The sequence below is a fragment of the Saccostrea cucullata genome, unplaced genomic scaffold (genome assembly GCF_032062105.1).
Source record: "Saccostrea cucullata isolate Sc308-1 unplaced genomic scaffold, CSIRO_AGI_Scuc_v1 ctg426, whole genome shotgun sequence".
Lineage (NCBI taxonomy): Eukaryota > Metazoa > Mollusca > Bivalvia > Ostreida > Ostreidae > Saccostrea > Saccostrea cuccullata.
The window spans coordinates 284,687-311,703 of NW_026930434.1; the positions used below are offsets into that span (position 1 = coordinate 284,687).

General features: G+C 32.9%; 3 protein-coding genes across 3 annotated transcripts; 2 read left to right on the forward strand and 1 right to left on the reverse strand.

Annotated features, from left to right (window-relative positions):
• Window positions 1–3,009: 3,009 nt before the first annotated feature.
• LOC134228553 (uncharacterized) lies at window positions 3,010–5,470 on the reverse strand. The gene is made up of 4 exons (XM_062710205.1): window positions 5,381–5,470; window positions 4,517–4,556; window positions 4,046–4,213; window positions 3,010–3,316 (listed from the first exon to the last, which is right to left on the reverse strand). Exons 1-4 carry the CDS (start codon window positions 5,381–5,383, stop codon window positions 3,063–3,065), a joined length of 465 nt encoding a protein of 154 aa, XP_062566189.1. The 5' UTR covers window positions 5,384–5,470; the 3' UTR covers window positions 3,010–3,062.
• Window positions 5,471–6,611: 1,141 nt separating this feature from the next.
• LOC134228554 (snaclec agglucetin subunit alpha-1-like) lies at window positions 6,612–7,924 on the forward strand. Its single transcript, XM_062710206.1, has 3 exons — window positions 6,612–6,673; window positions 6,999–7,157; window positions 7,661–7,924. The coding sequence occupies exons 2-3, from the start codon at window positions 7,013–7,015 to the stop codon at window positions 7,894–7,896; spliced, it is 381 nt and encodes a 126-aa protein (XP_062566190.1). The 5' UTR covers window positions 6,612–6,673; window positions 6,999–7,012; the 3' UTR covers window positions 7,897–7,924.
• Window positions 7,925–9,910: 1,986 nt separating this feature from the next.
• LOC134228570 (uncharacterized) lies at window positions 9,911–18,906 on the forward strand. Its single transcript, XM_062710230.1, has 7 exons — window positions 9,911–9,979; window positions 10,115–10,248; window positions 10,368–10,506; window positions 11,560–11,691; window positions 12,696–12,878; window positions 18,551–18,628; window positions 18,743–18,906. Exons 1-7 carry the CDS (start codon window positions 9,943–9,945, stop codon window positions 18,847–18,849), a joined length of 810 nt encoding a protein of 269 aa, XP_062566214.1. The 5' UTR covers window positions 9,911–9,942; the 3' UTR covers window positions 18,850–18,906.
• The last annotated feature ends 8,111 nt before the right edge of the window (window positions 18,907–27,017 follow it).

A 27,017-nucleotide genomic window follows, 5' to 3' on the forward strand; every position in this document is an offset into this window, starting at 1 on the left:
TCTCTGACCCTTTGCCTTCACATTATTGTCACTCGATGTTTTACTGGGATTGACGAAATTAATCGTTAAACCAATGACGTCCTTAAATTGACACTAGTTATACGACTGTTAAATTTTAAGGAAACCAAAAGCGAACGATTTGCTATTGAAAGAATTCAAAGACGGAATTGAATATTGACGTACATTATGCATTCTAATTAACATAACAGTCAAGTGATATGAATACTAGTAAGTAAATTTTGATTTTTAATTATTATTTAAACTTTTAACCCCCCAAAAGGATTTTATTTGGGCAAAATGATTTATTACAGAAACGAATTGTGAACAACAGATGATTCAATCTAATTTAAAATTAGATCTTCCATTCGCTCTCCAATTTTTTATATGTCGCGAGGACATATTAAAAAAAAATCGGGGAGCGGATGAAAGATCTACTTCTAATTAGATTGCGGGTGATAAGATGGTGAAATTGGGTAAAAACTTCTTCAAACCCATCGTCGCAAACCACTGCCAAATTCCCTAGGAGAGAGCTATATGCGGACTCCGGACCGTGGCTTGAGACGATGCTTCAAACCCTACTTGTATCATAATTTGATGGCAGATGGAAAACATACTAGTAATTGATCAACTATTGTTGTGTATTTCTCTCATTGTAAAGGTTTATATGAATTATTTGTATTTTGATTTGATTCAAAAAAATATTTTTTAAAAAATTGATTACTTCTTTCCTTTTTTGTTTGAATAAAATAATACTTGCTATTTAATTTAAATCAGAGATCTCTTAAGGGAAAAGGAAAAAAAAATTAAATCGAGAGTACTTTACCAGTGATTGGTCTCTATGTCCACTTTATATACTGTTCGGTTTGGTTACTAGTATTTGACATGATTATTATTTATTAATTTACATACGCTGAACACCTGTTGCAATTTAAAGCAGGCAGGTAAGGAATGCCCTTTCTATGTAACAAATATTCAAACGAAGTTTATTTCTATCTTGATGAAAGCCACCAGTTTTTACAATATCAATCCAATTGTTTTCTTTTTTATAGATATTAAAATGATTTTGACATTTTCAAACAGTTTCTGAATTATTTGAAAATTAGGACACAATTTGTGAAAAAAAAAATTCTATTCAAATTACATGTATCTGTTTTTAAATTCAATACATTTTCAATGCCATTTTCTAAAAATTGTTAAATGCCTGTACCAAAGGACCCTAAACGTCTGTTTACACATAAATTTGCATGAAAAGGCCCTTTATTTCATAAGCAACTAAAATTGTGAGTGTAAGCGTTTGTTATACGAAGTAATTCATTGTGTTGTTGTGAAAGACAAATTCTAAACAATTGTATATTTTCAGAAAAAGAAACAGTTAAGTGATAAATTGCCATAACAATTGGGGTTAACAAAGTGACAATCTAGCTTCTAGACAGCCCTTGTGAAGTGATATAATTGTATGATTGCTGTCTAGAGTCAAATCTTCTCTTCTATGCAATTGTCTTATCTATTTGATAAAATACGTTAAGATAACCATTAGTGATCAATTTATTTAAGAAATAAACAACGTTATTTAGTGAACATGGCGTTATGAATAGCAATTGCTCTGCTGGCATATTCCATGATGCGCGCAAATATAAAAAAAAAACCGAACTAACAGTAACTCTATACAATGTTACAAATAAAGCTTAAAACGCAGATCCCTGGAAATTCCAGAGACTGGATCAGGTGCATAGGAGGAGTAAGCATTCCATGATGGAGGAAAGGTACGTGTGACGTTTTGGAATTAATGCCTTTTTGCAAACAAAAAATGTGATTTTAAAATTTCTGAATTGTTTGGTGTCACGGTTTTAGAGGAAATTTTCATTTTTTAATAAAATTTTCTTATCTTGAGACTCGCTGCGAAGATACGCCAAAAAAGGGTCGAGTGAATCTCAGCATTAGATATGATGTCATCTTATTCCCCTCCCTCGAAAACTACACGGGATTTACATAAATTAAGGATATACTGTACGCTGGATAACCATTTATTGAATTCAAGTTCAAATATAAACAAATACCGGGTATGACTTGTTGTCACACAAATACTCTGAAGTTGACACCCCCAAAATGCTTGAGTTTCTAATTGACAATATCTATGTTTTTATTGGAGACCAGGTCTTCCATCAATCTATTGGAATTCCCATGGGTACCAATTGCGCCCCGTTATTAGCAGACCTTCTTTTGTATTCATATGAAGCAGAATTTGTCCAAAATCTTATGCACGAAAAGAAGAAAGCACTTGTGGCCTTCAACTCGATATTTAGATAAATCGACGACGTATTGTCAATAAACAATGGTAATGGTTCCATTTTTATGTCGATACGATATATACTGTTGAGCTTGAGATGAAAACACAACAGAGTCTGACTCATCTGTTTCATATATGGATATTTTACTTGAAAAAGACGTTAATGTTAATCTAAAAACCAAGCTCTATGATAAACGAATTGACTTGTCAACGTCCCTTACTTATCCAGCAATATACATTTATCACCTGCACACGGAGTTTATATACATGTATCTCAGTTGATTCGATACGCAAGAGCATGCTCTACGTATGAACAATTTCTAAAACGAGGTAAATTATTGACAAACAAGTTGATGAAACAAGAAAATCAATACTCTCCTTTAAAATCATCATTTTGTAAGTTCTATGGTCGAAACAATGACCTTGTCATTAAATACAATTTTATCATTGAGTTAAATGCTGACTGACGTTTTTCATACTTATTGTTAGCCCATTATTTATACACTGAATTGAAGACGGATTTTTCTGTTATTTCCCGATCATGACAAGGAGCACATGGCGTTATCGTTCAGCATGGAATGTTGACACCTCCATGGCACCTAATCCTACCTCTGATGTTCTGGAGGTCTGTGTTTGCTCTGCTCCTATTTGTATTATTTTATGGATTTTTAATCTTAAAAACACTTCGCTCTTTTAGAACAGGTACATGTAAAGGACAATAATGATAAAATATTTTTTTAATAAACAATACAAGATGGTTGATATTTTAATACAATCAGCAGTACCAGGCCTCACAGACATATCCCATGATATTAGTGTCGTGCTGTGTGAGGTAATCCCAGGCTAGGTCCGATCTAAATATGGCAGCATAGTTGAGGACATCCCCAGCTATTCGTTGTCCGGCAAGAGCTGATTTACCACTGAATCTACTTTTAATTCCAAAGGCCGTGTATCTCATGGGGGATCCATCAGGATAAGTCCATTTCCCGTTTCTGCTGATCCCTCCTATGAACCAACCGTCACCTCTTCCTAATTTTTTTGTCAATAAAATATATCAAATAAATAGAGCGCAATTGGAAACAGAATATTTCATTTACAATTTTTTTGTTCAATAAAAATCACATCCGAAACAATGTATCTAAAGTAGACAATGAATCAAGGAGGGTTAATACTTGAAATGAAATTTAAGTATTGAATCCATATTTTGGGATGTCTTCGGTCCCATAACACACCCGGCCGTGCCGACAAATTGAATACTGCGCGTTAGCGTGGTATGATAATTTGTCGGCACGTCCAGGTGTGTCATAGGACCGAAGACATCCCAAAATATGAATTCAATACTTATATTTACATTCTTTAATTTTCCCTCTTCATAATTGTTTATTTCGAAAATCAGCGCCCTTCAAACCTGGTGTGCTTTATAGACGTAAGAGCTGTTTGTGACGTTTGTGACGTCGTAAAGTTAAGTAAAATAACGCAAACGAACATTGCGATGAAAAAAAGTGACAAATTATTTTTTAATGCACATTTGTTATATTTTTACATTAATTCAACAGGGTTATTTTTTTTTTATTAAATTGTGTCAAACAATATACATACTGGTGTTCATTTTTACAATAAATCGCTTATTTTCAAATGGCTTATGGGCTTTCAAATAGAATGTACAAAATTTCGTTTCGGGTTTTAATATCTCACTCTCAAATTTGCTTATAGTTTTAACAAATGTCGGAAAATATAGAGTCCCATTTTGATACAGACCTCTTTCGCACCTTAGCATGTCTTTAATCATCCTGTCCTCTGCCCTGGATTCAATATTCCCCAGGTCCCAGCCAGTACCAATGTTTTGACAATTTCTTCTAGCTTGCTCCCACGAAATTTTGTAAAAACCTGGACTGAAGATCCTGTATTTTTCTCCAAGTGCATAATCTTTGAAGATATATAAAAGTATAAAGGTAGATTTTTGTGATAGATATAAAGAATAGTCATTTAGTATACTCATTTTTAGCAAAGGCTCTTTTTAATATTTGTTGCAATTTGATATTTGACCATTAATTTATTGCCATTGAAAGTGTGAGAGAAAAATATGTAAATCTATTTTTAAGAAATAGAGAATATAAATTGCTATTTCATAATTATACGTTGTAATTTTATTTACACATTTACTTTATTTTCTAAATAATATTTTCTCTAAAGATATTTTAATAAGCAAGCAAATATTTAAAAACTTACCAAATGTAAACAATAAGGCAAGAAGGATTACACGAATTGCCTGAAAAACAGATATTACATGCACAATGTAATGAAGTCTTGTAAATCTAAGCTCAAATCTACCCAATTTCATGTCTTCATCTGTAGATATTTTTAACATGTATATTTTGTTTCAGCAATATAAATGTATTCTTTATTTTGATACTTCATTTACAAAACTGTGCGATATAAGAAAATTACACTATACTGGTAAATTGTGATCAGAAGACTATGGAATTTCTTTACATTCAATTATTTCTTTCAATCATAGTATGTGTCGAGATAAAAAAAATGTAGCATGTTTAAAATTAAGTTATATTAGTTAAATCTACAAGCACATAGTAATTTTGAGTAAATTATATTAAATACTCGTATGTTTATGCATCGGATATTTAAGCAATGATAAAGAAAAAATCAAAAAGTACCCATCTAACCTTAAGAAAAAAAAAAGTTTTTGATTTGAGCATTTTTGCAAATGAATCGGTATACAAACGTAAAAGTTGTGTAACAAAATATTTTAAATTAACAGAAAAAGAGTAATAGTTAGCTCGCGAAACGTAAAAGTCTCTGGTTTAACTAGCTTTTAAAGAGATCCTAGGAGTGGTTCATTTTATCCTGGAGGGCCAAAGAGCATTTTCAGCCTGCTTTAACTTGTACTTTAGAGAAGAACGAAAAAAGTCAGAAAGTGGAAGGGATTACCATTTTTATATACAGCTGGAAACATGTATGAAAAAAATACCAAAACAAATTTCAATTGGTAAATTATCGTAAAATTTGACATTAAATGTTCAATTTTTATTGCACCGAAATGTGTATTATATCTAGTAGAAAATGGTTCAAACTTACCATTCTTATGCAGCTGAAATAGTATGTTCAACAACCTAATCTTCTTTCTGTGTAGATACATTATATAGCATATCTTCACAGATGTTCAGATGATTAAAAAGCGGTTTGAGGCAAAGTCTACAGCATAATAAATAATAATGGGAATCCTGATGTGTTTTTTATAATTAAAACTTTGAAATGATCGATTTTAGTTTAAAACTAAAATTGTAGAAAAACATAATGCAATACCTGTTACAGTGCATATAGAAATATGATACAGATTTGACATCAATTCAGTGAACAGTTATCCAAAATCGACTCCATGAGAAAGGGCCAAAAATTCAAATTTTCATTTTGGCGCCAGTTAAGACATTTTACTGACACGTCAAATTTCATTTCCCAGGAAAAAATCCGGAAAACATAAGCTTATTCGAATAAAGATAATGTTTACTTCATAAATTATCTAGAGGAAAAGGTAACTATTTTCTCCTCTTATTATGGATTCACATACACATTCAAAAATCGACACCCTGGACAATCTAATGGTCGATACTGATATTGCTATCCAAAAAGGAGAGTATTTATAGATGAGCTGATATGATGCCGTTTCCTGCAAATGTGTACATGCTTATTGAAATTAAATCAGAGATAAACCAACAAAGTTACGTCTAAGAGCAAAATTATCTCGTTCTAAACAAATCTTATTTAGCAATCCATTGAATGAAAAATAAGCCTAAAATTATGTCTTTGTATAACTCTATAATGATTAAATTCTTTATGATTTCACTATTTTTTTAATGTCAAGTATTAGATGTAAAGGAAATAATCTTTATTTTTGATGTGACAAAGATTTGGGAGCAATAGGGATGTATACGCATTATCAACAAAATTAGGGTTACAGTAATGTAATGTCATTGAAAATGCAAAACGTGCAAAATTGAATGAACAATTTGTTTTGTTATCTATTCTATGTTAAATCAGTTTATCAAACAGCAAAACAAATTAACCTTCATGCATCCTAAATATTATTAATCATGTCTTGATTAAGTTGGAAAAATATCACCATTGGTTATAAATATTTTTTTTTTGGATCTGAGCAACACAGCGTGTTGCCGATTTAAGGCTATTTATATGTTTGAGAAAGTCGAACAGCGGAGACAGATCTGGCAATATGGTAAGAGAACTTCATACATTTATCATGTTACTGTGATGTTTTCTTTCTATTTTCTCCTTTTTCATGGTATTATATAAGTATCCTTACTTTATAGAACAGAATCGCTATATTGGCTGCTGTTGCAGTTCTGAGTATTGCAGGTAAGTTAAGGAAATCTTTCTTGCAGCCTTCTCCAAAAGAAGGTTGGTTTCCAGTTTCATGGGGGAAAACAGTGACTTTAAATATTTTTTGATGCTCTGAATACGATCAATTTTGAAACTAGCTACTGACAAACAAGCTAACCTGACAATGATTTCAACAGCCTCCTTTAAAGTCAGCATCTCGAAAATTTTATGTTCATATTCATAACCTATTTGCAATACAACCTATCAATTGTCGGTTTTTCGATGCCAATTGACGTCACAATTCTCTCTAAACACAGTGAACTTTGCTTAAAATTTTGCATTAATTTTTCTTTCTCTTTAGGAATTACAGAGGCAATGTATCTAATAATGCCACCAAACCGTGGTATAAGAAACTGGGACGATGCGGTTGCCTTTTGTCGGAGACGGTCAGCAAGAATTGCAAAGATTGATAGTGCTGACGAATGGAACACTTTGTATGATATCCTTAAATGTGAAAACGGTAAGTCAACACCTAGCAGCGGCCACGCTTGGACAGAATAATGTTGGAGCAATCCATAACAGCAAGACGATTTGGTCAGTAAAATGGCCAATCAATCTATAAGAGCCAGAAAACTTGGAAAGTATGCCCATAAGTCCACCTCTAACCAGGGAAACACTTCGTCAGTAATATATAAAGCCCTCCCCTAACAGTGGGAAGTTTTGCGGGTCAGTAATGCTTAAAACTCGATTCTCCCTTATATCCACTGCAAAATGAATTTTTACGCATTTTGGGGTTTTGATTTTCTGAAATATATGATTATATTCCAATTATAACAAGAACCTTTTCTCAATGCATATACATTTACATTGCTTAAAATGCAGTATTAAACTGAAGGCTTAATGAATTACAATTGTCTTTTTAAATAAGTCAGGTGTACATGTAATCAGGAAACATCCTTATTTTCTGTAATTTATGTGTATAAATGTGAGTACCACTCACTTTAACAATTCATATGATTCTAGACAAAGGAGATGGCTGGTATATCGGAGGTAAGGCGACAAATGGAAACTGGTACTGGGAGGACGGATCATACATGTCATACAAAAACTTTTCACCAAACTTTAAATTATTCCCACAGCAGGGCACTACCAGAACTGTCTACAATTACGCCTTTGTGCCTTCTCGTGGCCGCTACTGGAAATATGTGTCCCCTCGATCATCTAACGTTCTCGGAGTCATTTGTGAAAAGTCGTGTTGATTTTGAAAATAAAAGATTTTCTTCTGGTGCTTATCATTTTTTATTTCTTTAATTTTCATTAAAGAGTATGTCCAGGATTATACACTGCAGTTTATTGTCATAACACAAACACTTTTTAAAATAACCAATCTGAAAACAGTTTGTCCTTCATGAGTAGAGCATTTACAGTTAATCCTGATGGTTGAAGAAACAGAATTGAGAACAACTTGAAACAGAAACATGTATGTGTTTCCTCTTGGGATTGGACCCTGAGGCTCTGATATGCCAGTCAAGTGCTCTTCCAATTGAGCTAAAGGGTTAAATCAGTAGCCCTACTAGCTAGCTAGCAGAAATCATATATCTTACACAACACAATACAATTGTGACATTGGTTTTCTCCAAAGAGACATTTCTCATTATTGAGTGTGTTTCCCGTGCACGGCAACTTGTTTCAAAGAATAATAGTACTAATATATAACTGGAGCACTGTAAAGCAGAGTATCTCCTCGCAAAAAGCATATCTATAAAGTTAGGTAGTACTGGACATCATTACATCAATTCTGTTGGACATAAAATGAACAAACACGCACACACACACAAAGCTCGTCAAAATACCTCCTCTGTTGCGAATGGATTACACAATAAAAGTATAAGGGAGAAAGCACAAATACCCCATCCCCCCGGTCTTTGCTGTTTAAATCTTATAATTTTAGAACAAAATATATCAAAACAACACATATACCTTTTTATTCAAAACATACTCATATATGTTTTATATTTTATATAATTCTTTCTTAGGTATGATAGATAAGAATTTGCTAAAAATAAAATTACCAAAATGAGAGGAAATTAAACAAGGTGTATTTGTGAAACACTGATGTCCCATTATTGCAACTAATGGCGAAAATTTAAATTTTCAAAATGCAAGTCAAAATCCAAGGTCAAGGTCAAAAAATTAAAATTGTTGGTATCCAGAGAAAGGTCTTATCACAAGAAATGCACATAAAGTCCTAGTATAAATGTTCAATGGTAAGACCAAAGTCTAAGATTTAAAAGTGGGTCTAACTCTAGGGTCAAGGTCAAAAGGTCAAAATATTGAAAGGTCTTGTCACAATGAATACCATATGGCGTATGAAAGGCTTATGACCAATTGTTCTAAAGTTATGACCAAGGTTAATGTTAAAGTGGGTCAAACTCCAAGGTCAAGAGGTCAAATTTGGTGGTACCCGAAGAAAGCTCTTATCACAAGAAATACACGATTTACGACGTGCTTTGACAAAAACTTACGATCATTCTCTAACACATTAGGTTTGTATCCTTTATGAGTAAAGAAGAACAAAACCTAGAATTATAACAAAAGAGGAGAAAAAGAAAGAATGGATTCATTTATAGTACTCTTAGGGTAAAGAACACAAAACAAGTATGTTGATATTGTATTGTAATTAATGTTTTCTATACATGTTATGTAGTTTCCTTGTATCATAGCAGTATCTACATTCTCAAACCCTTCTTTCTCAGTGCGACTTATCTTACATAGACAAGATCGAGAGTACTCTACACTTACTGAGAATCTGATTCATGCAGGGACCACTCAAAGTGATTTCCGTACCTTCTCTATTTAGAATAAACTTTCTTGCTTATTCGAAATATACAACACATTACAAAATGATACTCAAGCTGCTCTGTTATTTCTATTTGGGTAAGTGTATTGTATGTTTCTTCTATCATCACCTGCCACTTTACGCTCCTTTTCGTTAATAAGTAAATTCTCAGTTTATTATTTTGGCTAGCATATGCATGATTGGAAATGTTTGAACGTTAAGTGTGTGGCCGCATAGCCTAGCTGTACGATTTGCCCAAATGACAGAAATGGACATGCACGAAGCAGAAAATATATGTTGTCATCTGAGACAAAATGTCAAAAATCTGTCTTCAATCAATAGATCAAAATTGTAAACCTTTTTTGCAAAATAAATAAAGGGTCAAGAAAAGTTTTATTTGAAATACAGAAATGTGATTAACATGGATTTCTTTGAAGTTATTTGTTTGGGAAGTAATGACAGAAGCATGGCTCTTCAGATAACCAAACCAATAATTACAAGAGGTGTGTATTTTAACAGTTAATTAAATGAAAATTTATTGATCTAAATGGATAAAAAAGATAAATAGATATTCTTATCTCAGGACTCTTCACATCATATACTGTAAAAGGTAATTTATAAAGTACGTTTTGAAACAGGTTGTCACAATGTTTCATCGCAGAGCTACTCTATTTTGAGAAAGGACTCTTTAGAGGAGAACAATGTCACCAATTGTTATCAATTCTGTTTCCTCAACCAATCAGGATCAACTGTAAAGGCTCTACTCATGAGGGTAACTCTTTTGTTCTGAGACTACATATTGTTCTTGCAATTTTAATGTACATGTATATCTTCAAAAATTCTATACAATGAGAGCAGTGATATATAATTTCTACTCGTATTTACCAATAGGGGGGAGAGTGTATTTGTTCTGTCGAGAATCTGTGTACGTCATTTAATACTGCAAAACGCTGTACTGAGAGTTGTCCTGGAAACTCAAACCAAAACTGCGGTGGTTATGGAAGTCACACTTTTGCAGTGTATGAAATAGGTAAAAAGAAGCTTCTTAATATAAAGAAATTCATTTTTTAAAAATAATACATGTTTATGAAATGAATCCTACGTTTTTTTCATCATTATTTTATTAGGTTTTAGAACTTTTTTGACAACAGCCATAGTTCCAAAGGTCTGATGAAATAACTCTGAATTCATCGGTCCACTTGTCCGTAAATTACCACTTACATAACATATTGAGCCTGCATAAATCATATAAATTAAAGGTTACATTAGATCACATTTTACTTGTGTAGTTTGTGAATTCGAAGATGGGATAAATACCTATTACATTCAGTCTCCGAAACATGCCTGGTATTGTGCAACTCCGTTTTCAATAGCTGTGCTATGTCAAGTGGTGCTAAGAAGAAAAGAGTCATTTGCAGTTACCCAAACTATCCCTGTCAATCCGAACAGTTACAGTATCTCTGTAATCTGAGCACCTTAGAGGAAAGTACGATGAGCAAAAATGTATTACGATGTAATGTGTTTTATGTATGAAAATACTTTAGATGAAATAATCAGCCTGGTTGCGTAATTTGAACAAACATAATTTTGTGAGGCATTGGGTAACTACTAACTTGTACAGTTCTCTAATTTTTACCATGATAAAAGATCATCTATCATCTTACAGATTTTTTTCAATATACTTAGCAAGATGCTTACATTTAAACCTTGAATGCTCCGAGGAAAAAGAATCTTGAAAGATTTTTTTTTTCCATATTCCTCTGAGCATTTACATTGTGAAGCTATCAATCCTTACCCCTCCCTACTCCACTGAATAATGTTATGTATGATTTTTTCCCCATTTACTCTCCTTAATTTTAAATTCAGATGGAATTGGATCTTGAATTTCAATCTGAAATAGTTAGTGCCATTAATTTTCAAAATATTACCTTTAAGCTTAAGACATATATCTTAATTTTTAACTTTATAAGTAAAATGCACCTGTACAAAAAATGGTGTATGAAATAATTCTCGTATACTTGAATGTTCCATACATTCAAAAATAATGTCGTCCATTGTTAATATCCAGCATCTTTTTTACCAGAGAATATCAACAGCAATGACCAAAATGAAGGTTGTGGGTTTGTCAATTTTCAGCTACATGAAACAGAACAGAGGTTGAGCTATGGAGATTGCAACAAGAATAAAATGGCATACTGCACAATGCTGTTTAACGGTAAAACGTTTTTAAATGTTAAATAATACACAGACAAATATATTGAATAACAGGTGTGGGTAACATACTATATTTGATTTTAAGTAATTACTTTCTTGTACAACTACATTTGTATATTTAAACTTTTAAAGCAATCATTCCAGTTTGCAATCCTAGAAGATAATGAATAATCAAAATAGATTCGATATACAACAGGTGTGAAGCAAGGCTGCACAATGTCTATTATAGTTGTTGCTGGTCATACATTTTATAATAATAAATTACAGAAAGAAAACCAAAAGATATGAGTGGAACTTCATCATAAAACTAGAAGACCTACAAGATGCATATTTTGCAGACGACCTTGACATTTATTAAAATTTCAAGACACGAAATAAAAGACAAAAATAGTCCCCCTAATTCCCATCACTCAAAAATTTGCCAAAAGTTCAAGTTTTAGAAAGAGTAGGCTTTTATTATCAAGTTAATGAGATAAAAAATAAATGGTACCAAAGGAATGCATCAGTGAAATTTAAAAGCCCTAACAGCAACCTTTAAAAATTCATAGTGATGGTTAACTAAGCATTTTTTTTTCAAATAAAGGTCAAACCAAGAGGTCAAGGACATGAGGTTTTATATGTTGAAGTCTTGTCACAAGTGGTACACATGAGAAATTTGGAAGTCTTAGCTCCAATCTTTACAATTATGGCCACGATGAAAGTTTCTCCACAGAAGGTCAAACTCCAAGGTCTTGGCCAAAAGATCAAAATTGCAAAAGCCCTGTGCCATTTGTTCAAAAGTTTCATCAAAGTTTCATAAAAGTTCCAAATGAGATAAAATCTCCAAGGTTACGGTATAAGAAAGATATCTAAAGACAAACAGACAGACAGATTGACAGGCAAAATTCTGGATTCAACATATCGGAGCAAAAATGACTGGAATGGCTTATTAACTTGCTAATTTTGTAGCGGAATCTATGAAAATCATCTCTCTTAGACTTTTAACGATCCTTAAACCTGTTACAGTGGATGGAACAGTGATTAAGACAAAACACTTGACGTGGGATGAACATAACAACAACTGCTCAGGACATTTGGCTTTTATTGGGGACACCAAAACTGTAAAATGGAAGTTAGACAATGCAATACAGTCAGGTTTTACATTTTGGGTGGGACATCGTATTTGGAATTATGTCCCTATTGAATTCGGTAAGAATGACTTTAATTTTACACTCATATTATACTTTCAAAACGGCATCGTGATGTTTTGCAAAAAGTAATTTGAGAATGCACAAAATTTCAGCACACCTTAACAAAGAGTTCGAATTTTATACTTGCGGTACTATGAGCAGCTTTATAAATGGTACCCACGCCTCCTCTTATGATGTTAATGGCGACGTCAATGTTTTGCTCTGGGGGACCTGAAACAATTGTCAGGTCAAAAATTAAAACAAAGAGGTGCACAATGGTATTATATAATATAGAATCTGTGAAAGCATCAATATTTACATTTGCAGTGTCCTTATATAACACCATTTGAACAAGGTGTTTTTACATCTCGGTAAAACATGTTCGCCATGTGATCATAAATTGATTGTTTAGTCACAAGCGATCTACGTAATTTCATAGTGACGTCATAAGTGAACGACGTGTTCATCGTATTCAAATTAAACTGTTGGGTTTTGAAAAAAATGTAAATTTCTTATGGATTTAAAACTTCAGTGCCTTACTATTTTTAATAAATCAGTCACAAATGTAAATATAAGTAATAAGGTATCATTTTTTGAGTTTTATTGGGATGTAACACGGGTTGGCACATGATCAAATCCCATAAACCCCTTCGGGCTTCATGGGATTTGATCACGTGACCAACCCGTTTTACATCCCAATAAAACTCAAAAAAGATACATCAATTCTTACTTAAATTTTATTCAGTGGAATAGGAGGAGTTGCGGATAAGAGATGGACACCCTTTTATATTATAGAAAGAATCGCAGTATCAATGTTTTGCTATGGGAAACCCAAAATATGTGTCGGATCAAAAAGTAAAATAGGAGGTCACAGTGGTACTACACACCGTATGTAACAAAGAATATGTGAAAGGCTCACCAAATTTCATTCAGTGGTAAAAGAGGAGGTGGGTACCCCAAATCGTAACAGACTGACATACAGACATCCCGTTCACTTTTCAAGGGGGGAGTATGAAAAGGTTATATCTACTGTTTTGTTGTTATCGTGCATACAGTGTATTAAGATCACGCCACTTTTATTGTTAGTGTACTTTTAAACTTGTAAACAACATTTAGTTGGGGCGTGCAAAGTTGAAAAAAAATGTTTTGATAATCTTTTTGAATCTTGGTCTTCCTCTATGCCATTTTTGGTTCTTGAGACTATGGTAACTTCTTCAACTTTTCTATGCTCGCGTACAATACGGAGGACGTAAAAGCAATATTCTCGTCTTGGGTTATTCAAAAAAATAAGTTGATTAAAAAAATAAAATAAAAAAAAAATAAATAAAAAAAACCCCCTATAAAGTAGATTTTTAAGGTTCCGAAATATTTTCAGGTATTGAATAAAAATTGCTTAGGTTATGCAAAATGCTATTTTGTCAATTTTCTGTTTGTTGGAACTGTTGGCCAGTTAAAATAAGGAAGGAACAATTGTAACAAGGTGTCGCCCCTCTCATCTACAACCTTTTTGATTTAGAGAGGGTTGTTTGTTTGTTATACCCCGGTATTTATATGGTTTCTCGAGAATTTGCAGTGATGATGACGAAGAGTGATTGCTCTCCTAAGACCTTTAATCAATAGAAATCTTTGAACATGATGTAAAAAAAAACATGGAAATTCAATCAGGATTCAGGTGCCTACGAGGAGTAAGCATCCCTTGTCTCACCTGCCGAGTGCCCTGTGTATTAAATGGGTGTAGATGGGATTATCTGAAGTCAAATTTAGACTAATGCCCTGTTCACACGGAGAATTTAATTCGAATTAAACGTAAAGTTACTGCGAATAAGCTTCGCTTAGCGTTCACACGGAGAATTTAATGCGAATTAGTTTAATTCGAATTAGTTTACTGCGCATTAAATTACTTCGCATTAGCTCCGTGTGAACGCTAAGCGAAGCTAATTCGAATTATGTCGACAAAATAGATCAAGAATGATTGGCAGTTTTTGTCATGGCTTTATTGATTAATATTCAACGTTGAATAAATAGCATATATTAAATAAATAAACGTTGAATAAATAGCATATATCAAGACAAGCACAAGTATAAAAATTTACAAAACTGTCAAGAGATCAGCTGATTGATGCACAGAATAATTAAATTAAATGGCAAGTAAATATTAGGTGATGTCAATGCAAAATTAAATAAATAAACATGGAATAAATAGCATATATCAAGACAAGCACAAGTGTAAAAATTTACAAGACTGTCAAGAGATCATCTGATTGATGCACAAACTAATTCAATTAAATGATAAGTAAATATTAACAGTTAAATTAACAAAGTGATACATGCCACTATGGTTGAATGTGCAGAAAATGTCATTCTTAAGGTTCATTCACAGTCATTCTGTGATTTGACCTCTTACTTATCATTCTGTGATTTGACCTCTTACTTATCATTCTGTGATTTGACCCCCTCTTACTTATCGTTCTGTGATTTGACTGCACTTAATAGCAATTCCACCTAAAAATTAAAAGATAGAATTCGACATTCAATTCTTGATTTCTGAGCAGTTAAGTGCAGAAGATTAAAGGAATAAACATTCATTGTTATGAAATTATACAGAATAAAGTAAATATTGATGCCCAAAAATACCCAAACACTAACAACGTCTGTGACCTATAAGGGAAGATAACTACGAAAAGTATTTCGAGCGCGATTGAAATTAAGCAAAATAATATATAACTGGATATACAGTTTGAATGATTTTAAAATAAAAATAATTAAGGAATGTATTTCAAATTGCAAAAATTTCATTATATTTATAGGAATTCTGAACTGTCAGCACTTTATTCTATATCATACAAATCATGAAAATACCAACGATGCCTCCGATCCCGATCCCGATGAAGAAAAAAAATTAACAACAGAATACCACGTCAATTGGTTAAAAAAAGATTTACAAAAATTTACAAATTTATAGAACGTGTAATTTTCACATGACCTTTGTAAGCATTTTCCCCAATTTTTAGCTGGCGAGCAACTTCGAGCAAGCAGAAGAACATGTGAAAAAAATTATTTTCTTGTATCGTACATGTTAGACATGTATTTTAAAAATTTATTTACATTTAATCTAATAACATATACAGTAAAACTATTATAGAATAATTTCACCAAATACCTATAGAAAATTATTTTTACTGATAAAGGCAATGTCACATACCAGATAAAGGTCTGTCATGCGAAACACGAAGAGTGCGTATCTGCAAATGCACGGACACACTCAACACAGTAAAAGACCACTACCGCTGATGATTGAGTTGTCGTTCGTTTCCTCCCCCTAGCGGTCAGTCGAAATGCTACACTTAAAAATTAAAACAATTTTACCGACAAATGTTTACACGGAAGCCATGATGGATGGAATATTTTGCAGTCCGAACCCGATGATATGTGACACCGATCTATGTCGTGGCGGATCCAACAGGCACGTGATCACTGCATGGCGGCTATTGGTAAAGTCCAATGTATGTGGGCACCATTTGTAAACGTTGGTTTTAATAACAACGAAAAGTTGGTTTGATTTCACCAAGGTATTGATACACTGAGGTCATGTTCACAAACAAGAGTTCATCTACTGCGATGGTTGCTGCACACATGGTTAATATCGTTGGGGATGTTGATACTTTAGATATGCCATGATATTATTCACACATCGGGTAATATGGATGGGCGTTTAGTCCAGGATTTATTTGCCCTGATTATGTTCATATTTCCGACGTTGGAGCAAAGGAACACAAGATGAAGATGAATATTGTTGAGACTAAACTCGATGCTGAGCTTCAATGGATGACGGAAGATGGAAAGGAAGAGCAAGTGCACATGCGCAATGGATGTGGCTAAATGAAGTCAGTGCATTTGAGTGAGAGTTATCTTCCCTGAACTTTTTATCTCTATTTGTCTCCATAACGGGACTTAACTCATATTGAGTTAAGTCGGATTAAATTCTGACGCATGCGTAATGGCAAAATTTAGTCAAATGCCACTTGTCAGTGGTCAGCTATAGGTACTTGTGCTATTTTTGAGTGAAAAACTAAGGAAAATATTGTTAATCATTAAAATGTGTATACAGAGACTTTGCCTTTATGCCAATGGATCTGCTTCTGCATAAGGTGACGTGATTTGCAAATGACGTCATAATAGCCGTGCTGACGTCGGACTGCAGAAGTAAAATTTTAATTCGCATTAGTTTACTTCGCATTAGCTGTCGTGTGAACGCAATTAATTCGCATTATTTTAATTCGCATTAGTTTACTTCGCATTAATTTACTGCGAATTAAACTCTCCGTGTGAACAGGGCATAAAATACCTAACAATTTATATCTAATATATGAGAGAAAATACGACCAAGTGATAGGATGTACTTGTGGTAGACTCTGCTTTGTCTTTAATTTCGAGTTCACTGGAATATACATCGAGTAGACTGTTGAATGAAATAGGAAGAAAGAAGTATTTATTTATATTTGAATTCGAGTTGAAGGCCACAGCAAGTGTTTTTCTGCTTCAAATGAATAGAAAAACAGGTCGGCAGATAAAGGAACACAATTATTCACCATCGTAATTCCCACAATTTTTAGTCTCCAAACACTTCACATGAATAGAAGAAAACTTGCATCTGTTTAATATCAAATTCAGATAATTGTGTGTAGAATCAAATTGATTTTTACAAAGTAATTTGGGGATGATAAGTTCCCGAGGTACAACATATTTTAAGTCCCAATTTCAGAGGCATCGGAACCGGGGGCTGGGGGGGGGCTTTAGCCCCTCCCCCCCCCCTTTTGCAAACACAGATATAAAATACATGTAATCATTGAACATCGGGGCCTAGGTTTAGCCCCTCCCCTCCCACCTTTCAAAAGGCACGTTGAATTTTTAAGTTTAGGTCAAAGAAGGTAGTGTTTTGAAAATCTTTCGGTACTGAAAAATGGTCGATCCTAAACCCCACCCCCACTCTCCACGAAATAGGATTTTCGTGTGTTTGAACAATTTTTTTTTTTTGCGAGTCGAGTTTTTTTTAGGTTTGAATTTTTTCTCTCTCTTTCAGCCCCCCCCCCCCCCCACCCATTTCAATTTGCTTCCGACGCCAACGCAAGTGCAATTTTATTGAAAAAGTAGTTGTACATGATATGAAAAAGCCCAGTTTCCTATGAGCTCTGAGTAAAGATTTTTATCTCTCTTCTTTATAATTGCAGAGATCTCTACTTATTTCACATTTTTGTTAGAAAAAATTAAATTAAAAGGAAATTAAATTGAATAACATTTTCTTAAAGACATCCCTAGTTGAATAATTGATTCTTTGATGTTAATCCCAAATACCGCTACATATGTTATTATGAACATCAACTATTTTGTTGTACATTAATTTAGCACTTTAAAGGATTTTTAATTTAATTTCAAAACTGATTTAAGGTTCATAAACCCTCTGCTCACTCATATGAAATTTTTCTTTATCTTTTATGATTTTCCAAAGGAAATGTATCTGCTGAATAAAATACAAACAAATAAAGCATGGCTTGCGGGGCAAAATTCGACAAAAAAGGCACTTAAACTTGACAAATTTATAAAGGAATTATAGACATTTGTGTTATCAAGAGTTATCTCTCTTATCAGAGTATCAATGTACCTCAAATATGGTATTTTCTTTTAATTCACAAGATGAAGCAGATTCTTCTAATAACCATGATGACACAGAAAGTGAAATTTTCATAAATGAGATAAACGAATCTTCTGGTGGTGAGTTACGATGTTAATACAAGCATACATTTAAATATTTCATTGTACATTATTTAGCTTTAAAGCAGTTACATGTATTTCAAAGCTAATCTAAATTTTCTTTTAATAAACAAGATACTGCAGATTCTTCTAATGACCATGATGGCACAAAGAGAGTAGTTCTCAGAGATGAGATAAACAAATCTGATGATGGTGAGTTACGAACTATTGTTTTACAATAGAATTCTGCATACTTTCGATATTTCATTTGCACATATTACAATTTAGAGTTTTCCAAATATCTGTAGAAAAACATTAAAAGACAGACAGACTGGCAGGCAAATTATTAAGTTGCTAATTTTGTAGCGGAATCTATGAAAATCTCTCTTAGACTTTTATCGATCCTTAAACCTGTTACAGTGGATGGAACAGTGATTAAGACAAAACACTTGACGTGGGATGAACATAACAACAACTGCTCAGGACATTTGGCTTTTATTGGGGACACCAAAACTGTAAAATGGAAGTTAGACAATGCAATACAGTCAGGTTTTACATTTTGGGTGGGACATCGTATTTGGAATTATGTCCCTTTTGAATTCGGTAAGAATGACGTTTATCTGACACTCATATGAAATTTTCAAACTTGTATTATGATGTTTTGCATTAAACAATTTAAAAATGCACAAAATTTCAGAATGTTACACTCGAGCACTGAGCTCATTAAATGATACCTCCGCCTCCGATATGATGTTAGTAGCAAAGTCCATGTTTTGCTCTGGGGGAACCGAAATAAATGTAACGTCAAAAAGTAAAATAGGAGGTGCAAAATGACATTATGTTATAAAGAATCTTTGAAAGTATCATTTAATTTTATTTTCAGTAGTATAGGGGTTGCAGATAAGAGATGGGTACCCTTGAATATAATAGAAAGAATGACAGTGTCCATTTTTGCTATGGGAAACCCAAAATAAGTGTCGGATCACAAAAAGTAAAATAGGAGGACAAATTCACAATGTATTCTGTGAAAGTCTCATCGAATTTCCTTCAAAGGAATAATGGAATAAGAGGAGCCGCGGATAAGAGATGGGTCCCCCAAAGCGTAATGAACGGACGTACAGACGATCTACCCACTGAGCGTCTGCTGTTCTAGTATTATTTGTATATACACAATAATATTTATTGGTTAAGGTAGTTCCCCCTTACTAAGTAATTCTCTTGGCTTAATTACAAAAGTGAGGATAACCAAGTGATCGATGATACGAGGAGTAAGCATCCCTTGTCACATCTGCCGAGGGCCCTGTGTATTAAGCGGGTGTAGATGGGATTATCCATAGTCAAATTTAGACTAAAATACCTAATATTTTTTATCTAATATGTGAGTCAAAATACGACCAAATGATAGGATGTACTTGTTGGTAGACTCTGCGTTGTCTTTAACTTCGAATTCACTGGAATGCATCGAGTTGACTGTAGAATGAAATTGGAGGAAAAAAGTTGATATATTTGAATTCGAGTTGAAGACCCCAACAAGTGATTCCTTCTCCTGTAAAGATCTGCTTCAATTAAGCAATGAATCAATTTTTTTTAAAATATATACAAATTGAGTATTTGTTTCCATGCATCGTTTCAGATATGAAACTAACAGATATCTTTAAAGAAAATGAATAATGATTCATTGCTTAATATATTTACGTTTTTTTAAAATCTCTGCCTTTACTGCCAATGTGATTTATATTTCAAAATCTATGTATTATCCTCCTGTAAGGATACTTCCATTCTGTTAATATTGATTTGAGAGAATTGTGTGCAGAGTCAAATTGATCTTTTACAAAGTTATTTTTAGGATGATCAGTTCTCAATGCAAGGTACAAAGTATTCTGGGCTGGGTTTCACAAAAGTATCGTAAGATTTGTCGTAAGATAGATCTTACGATCATCTTAAGAACTGACTTATGACAATCATAAGATTTGTCACTGCTGTTTCACAAAACTATCTTAAGTATAAAAAATCTTAAGACAAATCTTAAGACGAATTCCATTCTTCAATTTCACAAGTATTTTTTGTTCAAGAAGTTTAATTGTCTTCCTTAATTTTTCAGATATTTTTTTTATTAACGTCTGAACTATTAGAAATCAAATTGATGATAATTGATGATTAAATGATTATTAAATACAAAGTGCATGAAAATTCGATATTGTTTCGAGTAAAAACCATTTACTTGCAGAACTATAATGCTAATAGGAAAAAAAAATCCAGTTTAGGAAATCCTGAAACTTCCTTATCTCACATACCTATATAACTGAAGTGCAGAAGAAAAGTTCTCTAATTTATTAAAGTTTTATGAAAACTATTTAGAATGTACGTACACTGATCAACGAAGTCAATTAACCAAATTTAAGGGTTACGGACACTACACAATACTTTAATTTTTCACAGGCTTGAGGATGAAGTTTTTGTTTTTCAGCCCTTTTCCTAACCTTTTTTCACTATTTTATTTCTGGTTCAGCTTCTCCCGATTTTTTTATTCTTCATTTCTCAACTTCATCTGATGAAAGCATACCATAACCAATATACTTTGAATAAATATATATACAAGTGTAACTTTATACAGGTGTTATGTGCAAGTAGAAAAGTCAAGTCTTGAAGATTAAAGCTCACTAATATTTCTTTATAATTTATTTATTTTTTTATTCTGCGAAGCATTCTATTTTTCTTCAAAGAGTTAAATATACAATACTTTATCTGAAATTGGTGTAATTTTAGTTGTTTTCTTTTTTGAAATGTTTTTGTAGTGTCTGTAACCAAATTACTTCCCCACCGTTTAACAATTTACTTGCATTTAACACATTTTAAGATATTACCTTATAAGCAACTAGACAATTGAAGCAATATATCACAAGAAATATGTGATATGTAACTCATGATAATAATTTTTAACTATTTTTATGTCATTGTGGGTGTCCAGTCATTATTTTAGTACTTGCAGTAAAGAAAAAAAAAACACCTGATCTAAAAGAATTCCAGCTAATAAACACCTTTTTATCTCTAAATTTAATAATACACTGCTTCAATAAGAACTTTATTCGGTAATAACCAATATTTGCCCCCCAAATCAAACTTTGATGGAGATATATTTAATTAAGTTCTTAAACAGGGGAGTATATGCTGACTTCAAAGCACTAAATATTTTCATAAGTAATGACGCCATATGTACGTAATGACGTCACAAACATGACGTAAATTTCAGTTTTTTTTATGAATTTTACAGAAAAATGTACATATTTCGTCGATATTTTGAGTAAAAGTCACCGAGCGCATGTGTGTTCAGGATCAATATTTTGATATAATGTGTAGAATGATAATATCAAAGAAATATGTCAATATTGTTCCTGAACAATCTTGCGCTCTATAAATTTTAAAGCTAAAATTGTTGAAATTTTGTCCATTTTGTCCTCTTTCTGAAAAAGTATATAAAATCGGACTAGTTTGTGACGTCATAAAAACAAAAATTGTGAATACACTGCTTTGACTCTATAATATTTTCTGTTAATTTATATTTCTCATACAATTTATTGAATTCAGCACATTTCAGGAAGTTTTCAAAATTTGACTTTTGTGGGGGCAAATATATGCAATATACCGCATATAGTTCTTTATCTGTAAATTTTATGGAGAAAAAAATAAAGATATTTCATTTTTTCAACTTTTGGTTACGGGCACTACACTCTACAAGTTATTTAAAATAGGATGAAACTTAACCTTAAATAGAGGAATTCCAACAAGATTTTCGTAAATGTAACAATATAACACCAGTTGACTTAAACAATGAAAAAATAATGACATGCTATTTGACTTAAATTCTAGGATGTCAATAGCATCTGCCAATATCAAGGTGATGAAACACCAAGGATCTTGTATATGGAAATGGTGCAATCTGAGTTTTCCAAATTAGCTACATTATCAAAATGAGGGAAAAAAGTAAAGTACATTGATTAACTTGTTAAACAAACCTCTGACCTTTGTTAATAGACTAGCTTTAGTGTTTTAACACAGCCTGTTTCAAACTGACTAAAATACAGGTTACGGACACTACAGGATTTTGTAGTGTTCGTAACCACATTTCTGATGACACCAGAGAAACAGCACTGTGGTGATGATGAGGAAAATTTCAACACATCTCAGCATCTATATGAAACACCTTTGTAGGAAATTAGTTTAGATATTTATAGAGCCTTCCAAATTCACATAATTTAAGTGGTTACGGACACTACAGTTTTTTGTAAAAACTTAATTTTCCACATAAAAACATGATGAAATTTCATTACAATGGTTACATAACCCAACTTTTTTTCTGTAAGTAACAGAACATTAATACTGTGGATTTAGACAGAAATCTGAAAAAATAAGTGATATGGACTTTCTGTTTACTTGGCTTAATCATAGGGGTAAAATTATGTGAAAAATGTATAACATTGCAGGGACCCCTATTACATTTTCTTTCATATCTTCAAAAGTTGTTATTCAATTCTGAAAATTCAAACACCAAAATAATTTGTGAAATAAATTCTAAAGTCTGATAATGATCATTGGCATGAAAGTATATGGCATTTAACAATTATTTCAATTGAAAAATGCTGTAATTTCGAAGTGCAACCGCATAACGCAGAAAAAAAGTCATATTTGCGGTACTTTTTAGCTCACCTGAGCCGAAGGCTCAAGTGAGCTTTTCTGATCAAAATTTGTCCGTTGTCTGTCGTCGTTGTTGTCGTTGTCGTTGTTGTCGTAAACTTTTCACATTTTCATCTTCTTCTCAAGAACCACTGGGCCAATTTCAACCAAACTTAGTACAAAGTATCCTTGGGTGAAGAGGATTTAAGTTTGTTCAAATGAAGGGCCACGCCCTTTTCCAAGGGGAGATAATCATGAATTTGTTAAAAATTAATGGCATTTTTAAAAAATCTTCTTCTCCAGAACCGCTGGGCCAGGAAAGATGAAACTTGTGTGGTATCATCCTCAGGTAGTGTAGATTCAAGTTTGTTCAAATCATGACCCCCGGGGCTAGGGTGGGGCCAAAATGGCCGACCCAAGTTATACATAGGAATATATAGGAAAAATCTTTAAAAATCTTCTTCTCCAGAACCACTGGGCCAGGAAAGATGAAACTCATGTGGAATCATCTTCAGGTAGTGTAGATTCAAGTTTGTTCAAATCATGACCCCCGGGGCAAGGGTGGGGCCAAAATGGCCGTACCAAGTTTTACATAGGAATATATAGGAAAAATCTTTAAAAATCTTCTTCTCCAGAACCACTGGTCCAGGAAAGATGAAACTCATGTGGAATCATCCTCAGGTAGTGTAGATTCAAGTGTGTTCAAATCATGACCCCCGGGGCAAAGGTGGGGCCAAAATGGCCGACCCAAGTTTTACATAGGAATATATAGGAAAAATCTTTAAAAATCCTCTTCTCCAGAACCACTGGTCCAGGAAAGATGAAACTCATGTGGAATCATCCTCAGGTAGTGTAGATTCAAGTTTGTTCAAATCATGACCCCCCGGGGCAAGGGTGGAGCCAAAATGGCCGACCCAAGTTTTACATAGGAATATATAAATAAAATCTTTAAAAATCTTCTTCTCCAGAACCACTGGTCCAGGAAAGATGAAACTCATGTGGAATCATCCTCAGGTAGTGTAGATTCAAGTTTGTTCAAATCATGACCCCCGGGGCAAGGGTGGGGCCAAAATGGCCGACCCAAGTTTTACATAGGAATATATAGGAAAAATCTTTAAAAATCTTCTTCTCCAGAACCACTGGGCCAGGAAAGATGAAACTCATGTGGAATCATCCTCAGGTAGTGTAGATTCAAGTTTGTTCAAATCTTGACCCCCGGGGCAAGGGTGGGGCCAAAATGGCCGACCCTAGTTTTACATAGGAATATATAGGAAAAATCTTTTGAAAGTCTTCTTCTCCAGAACCACTGGTCCAGGAAAGATGAAACTCATGTGGAATCATCCTCAGGTAGTGTAGATTCAAGTTTGATCAAATCATGACCCCCGGGCTAGGGTGGGGCCAAAATGGCCGACCCAAGTTTTACATAGGGATATATAGGGAAACCTTTTAAAATCTTCTTTTCAAGTACTTCAAAGCTATGATTAGTGATATTTATATGGAATCATCCTCAGGTAGTGTAGATTCTAGTTTGTTCAAATGATGAATGCCTGGAAGGGGGGAGTAAATTCAAGCCCGATGTGCTCAGGTGAGCGCTGTGGCCCCTGGGCCTCTTGTTTTCATTTACTTAAATCCTGTTAAGGCTAGATCAACAAAATTTTGCACACAAGTCCTTTATAAGTATTACTATAAATGAATTATGATAAATTGCATTTAAAGAAAATAACATTTCTTAAAATCATGTATAACAATGTGGTATTCTTAATGCGCCCTATATTGTGTTTCACCCGTTTGCAATTAATGAATGATTATAGCTAGGAATCCTTTTAAAACACCAAATCGTGTTCAAAGTTCGTTCATAAAATTCGACGTAGGTGTCTTTAAAACACTTCAACTACTGCAACAAAATATCAAAGAAGATGAAGAAAAGAAACGAAAAACAATTTCCAGTCAAAGCTTTATAATTTCAATACTATTAAAAAAGAAGGAAGAATGCATGTACATACAACATCAAGTGTTACAGCATGATTTTCATACACATTACACATTCCAGTAGATTAATGAGGGATACCTCAAGAATAAAATTGTGATTTTATCTAATTTTAATTTGTACTACTGAATGAAATGTTTACTTTCTACTTTCTAAAAAAAATCACCATAATGTAACAAAATAAAGTAAAACTTCTAAAAAATGAAGTGTAGCTACATATAAGTTTTTACTTTCATGGACTTATCTAATCCCTAAAATTCATATACTTCGTATTTCTGTTTATTAAAAAGATATCATGTACCCTATCAATAAACAAACCACATGAATCTCGAACACAGGATCTGGAATTACTTATGTCATTTTAAAAAATTGCTTAAATTAGCAATGTTTGGTCATAGTTATTGTGATATTCTTGCGGGGTATGGAATTAATATGAAACAATTTTGAATAAAGTTATATATGATATATGGATTTTACATAAATGTACATACACTGCCTCAAGAAGCATTTGGGGGGATGCAATTTCAGTTGGGAGGGGACACAAGCAAAGAAAAAATGCATTGAGATGAATAAAGTGGTAAAACATAAAGTAGGTACATTTTAGGTTTTCTGTCGTTTATTTATAGGCAAAAATATTTTTTTGCGGAGGGGGGGGGGGGCATCGTTCCGTCTGGCCTAATATAGTCCAAAGGATTGTTCTATCACTAAAACCCGTTTATCTTTAAATATCCTTAGGTTTTTAGCCAAAATATATATTGTCACCAGTTTCACTTTAGACTTAAGACATGTATCTAGTTGTCTTAAGATTTTGATAGATGTTAAGATTATCATAAGATATGACAGTTTTGTGAAACAGCTATGGTGCAATCTTAAGATAATTTTCGGTCTTAAGACAGATCTTAGTCATAAGACAGCTTTGTGAAACTGGCTCCTGAGTTCTAATTTTATTGAAAAAGTAACTATTATATATGTAAGAAAATGCCTAGTTTTCTATAAGTTCTGTGTAAACAATTACTTACTTATTCACTACTTATTTCACATTTTTTGTTAGAAAAAAATTAAAATGATTTAAATTGGATATCATTTATTTGAAGATATTCCTAGTTGAAAACTCGTAATGGATTCACCGATGTTAACTCCAAATACCGCTACACATGTTATTATAAGCGTCCTCAACTATTTTGTTGTATATTGATATAGCACTTTAAAGGATTTCAAAACTGATTTACTTTAAAAAAACAACAAGAAGCAGATTTTTCTAATGCCATAGAAAGTGTAATTCACAACGATGACATAATCAAAACCTCAGACCATGATGTGTTACGAACGCTGCATGTAATTATAAGCATTTAAACTACTTGATTGAACATTAATTGTAACATATCCTTATTTAAAGCAGTTACAAATTTTTCAAAGATGATTTAAGTATTCTCTTATTAATCAAGGTTCTGCGGACCCTTCTAATGACCATGATGATACAGAAAGTGAGGTTCCCACAGATGAGATAAGCAAATCTTCTGGTGGTGAGTTACGAACTGCTAGTGTTATATTAAACTTTTGCAATTTAAGAGATTCAAAACTTAAATGTAACAGATTATATAAGTTAAAATTGATTTTTTAATACAATGTCATTTTTATTTTAATTGAAAATTTTTCACAAGCGCTTTATTTAAACTTTTCATGTAAAACAAATAATTTCCAGTTATTCTTCATTATTTTTTATTATTCATTTTGTTTCTCTTCTTTAATTTT

Coding starts and splice junctions, on each gene's coding strand:
- LOC134228553 (XM_062710205.1), bottom strand. Junction 4,214..4,516: donor TGCCTTATTGTTTACATTTG/GTAAGTTTTTAA, acceptor ATATCTTCAAAG/ATTATGCACTTGGAGAAAAA. Junction 3,317..4,045: donor CATGCTAAGGTGCGAAAGAG/GTCTGTATCAAA, acceptor CAAAAAAATTAG/GAAGAGGTGACGGTTGGTTC.
- LOC134228554 (XM_062710206.1), top strand. CDS start 7,013: ATGTATCTAATAATGCCACCAAACCGTGGTATAAGAAACTGGGACGAT. Junction 7,158..7,660: donor TATCCTTAAATGTGAAAACG/GTAAGTCAACAC, acceptor ATATGATTCTAG/ACAAAGGAGATGGCTGGTAT.
- LOC134228570 (XM_062710230.1), top strand. CDS start 9,943: ATGGCTCTTCAGATAACCAAACCAATAATTACAAGAG. Junction 9,980..10,114: donor CAAACCAATAATTACAAGAG/GTGTGTATTTTA, acceptor GTTTTGAAACAG/GTTGTCACAATGTTTCATCG. Junction 10,507..11,559: donor TTTTGCAGTGTATGAAATAG/GTAAAAAGAAGC, acceptor CTTTTTTACCAG/AGAATATCAACAGCAATGAC.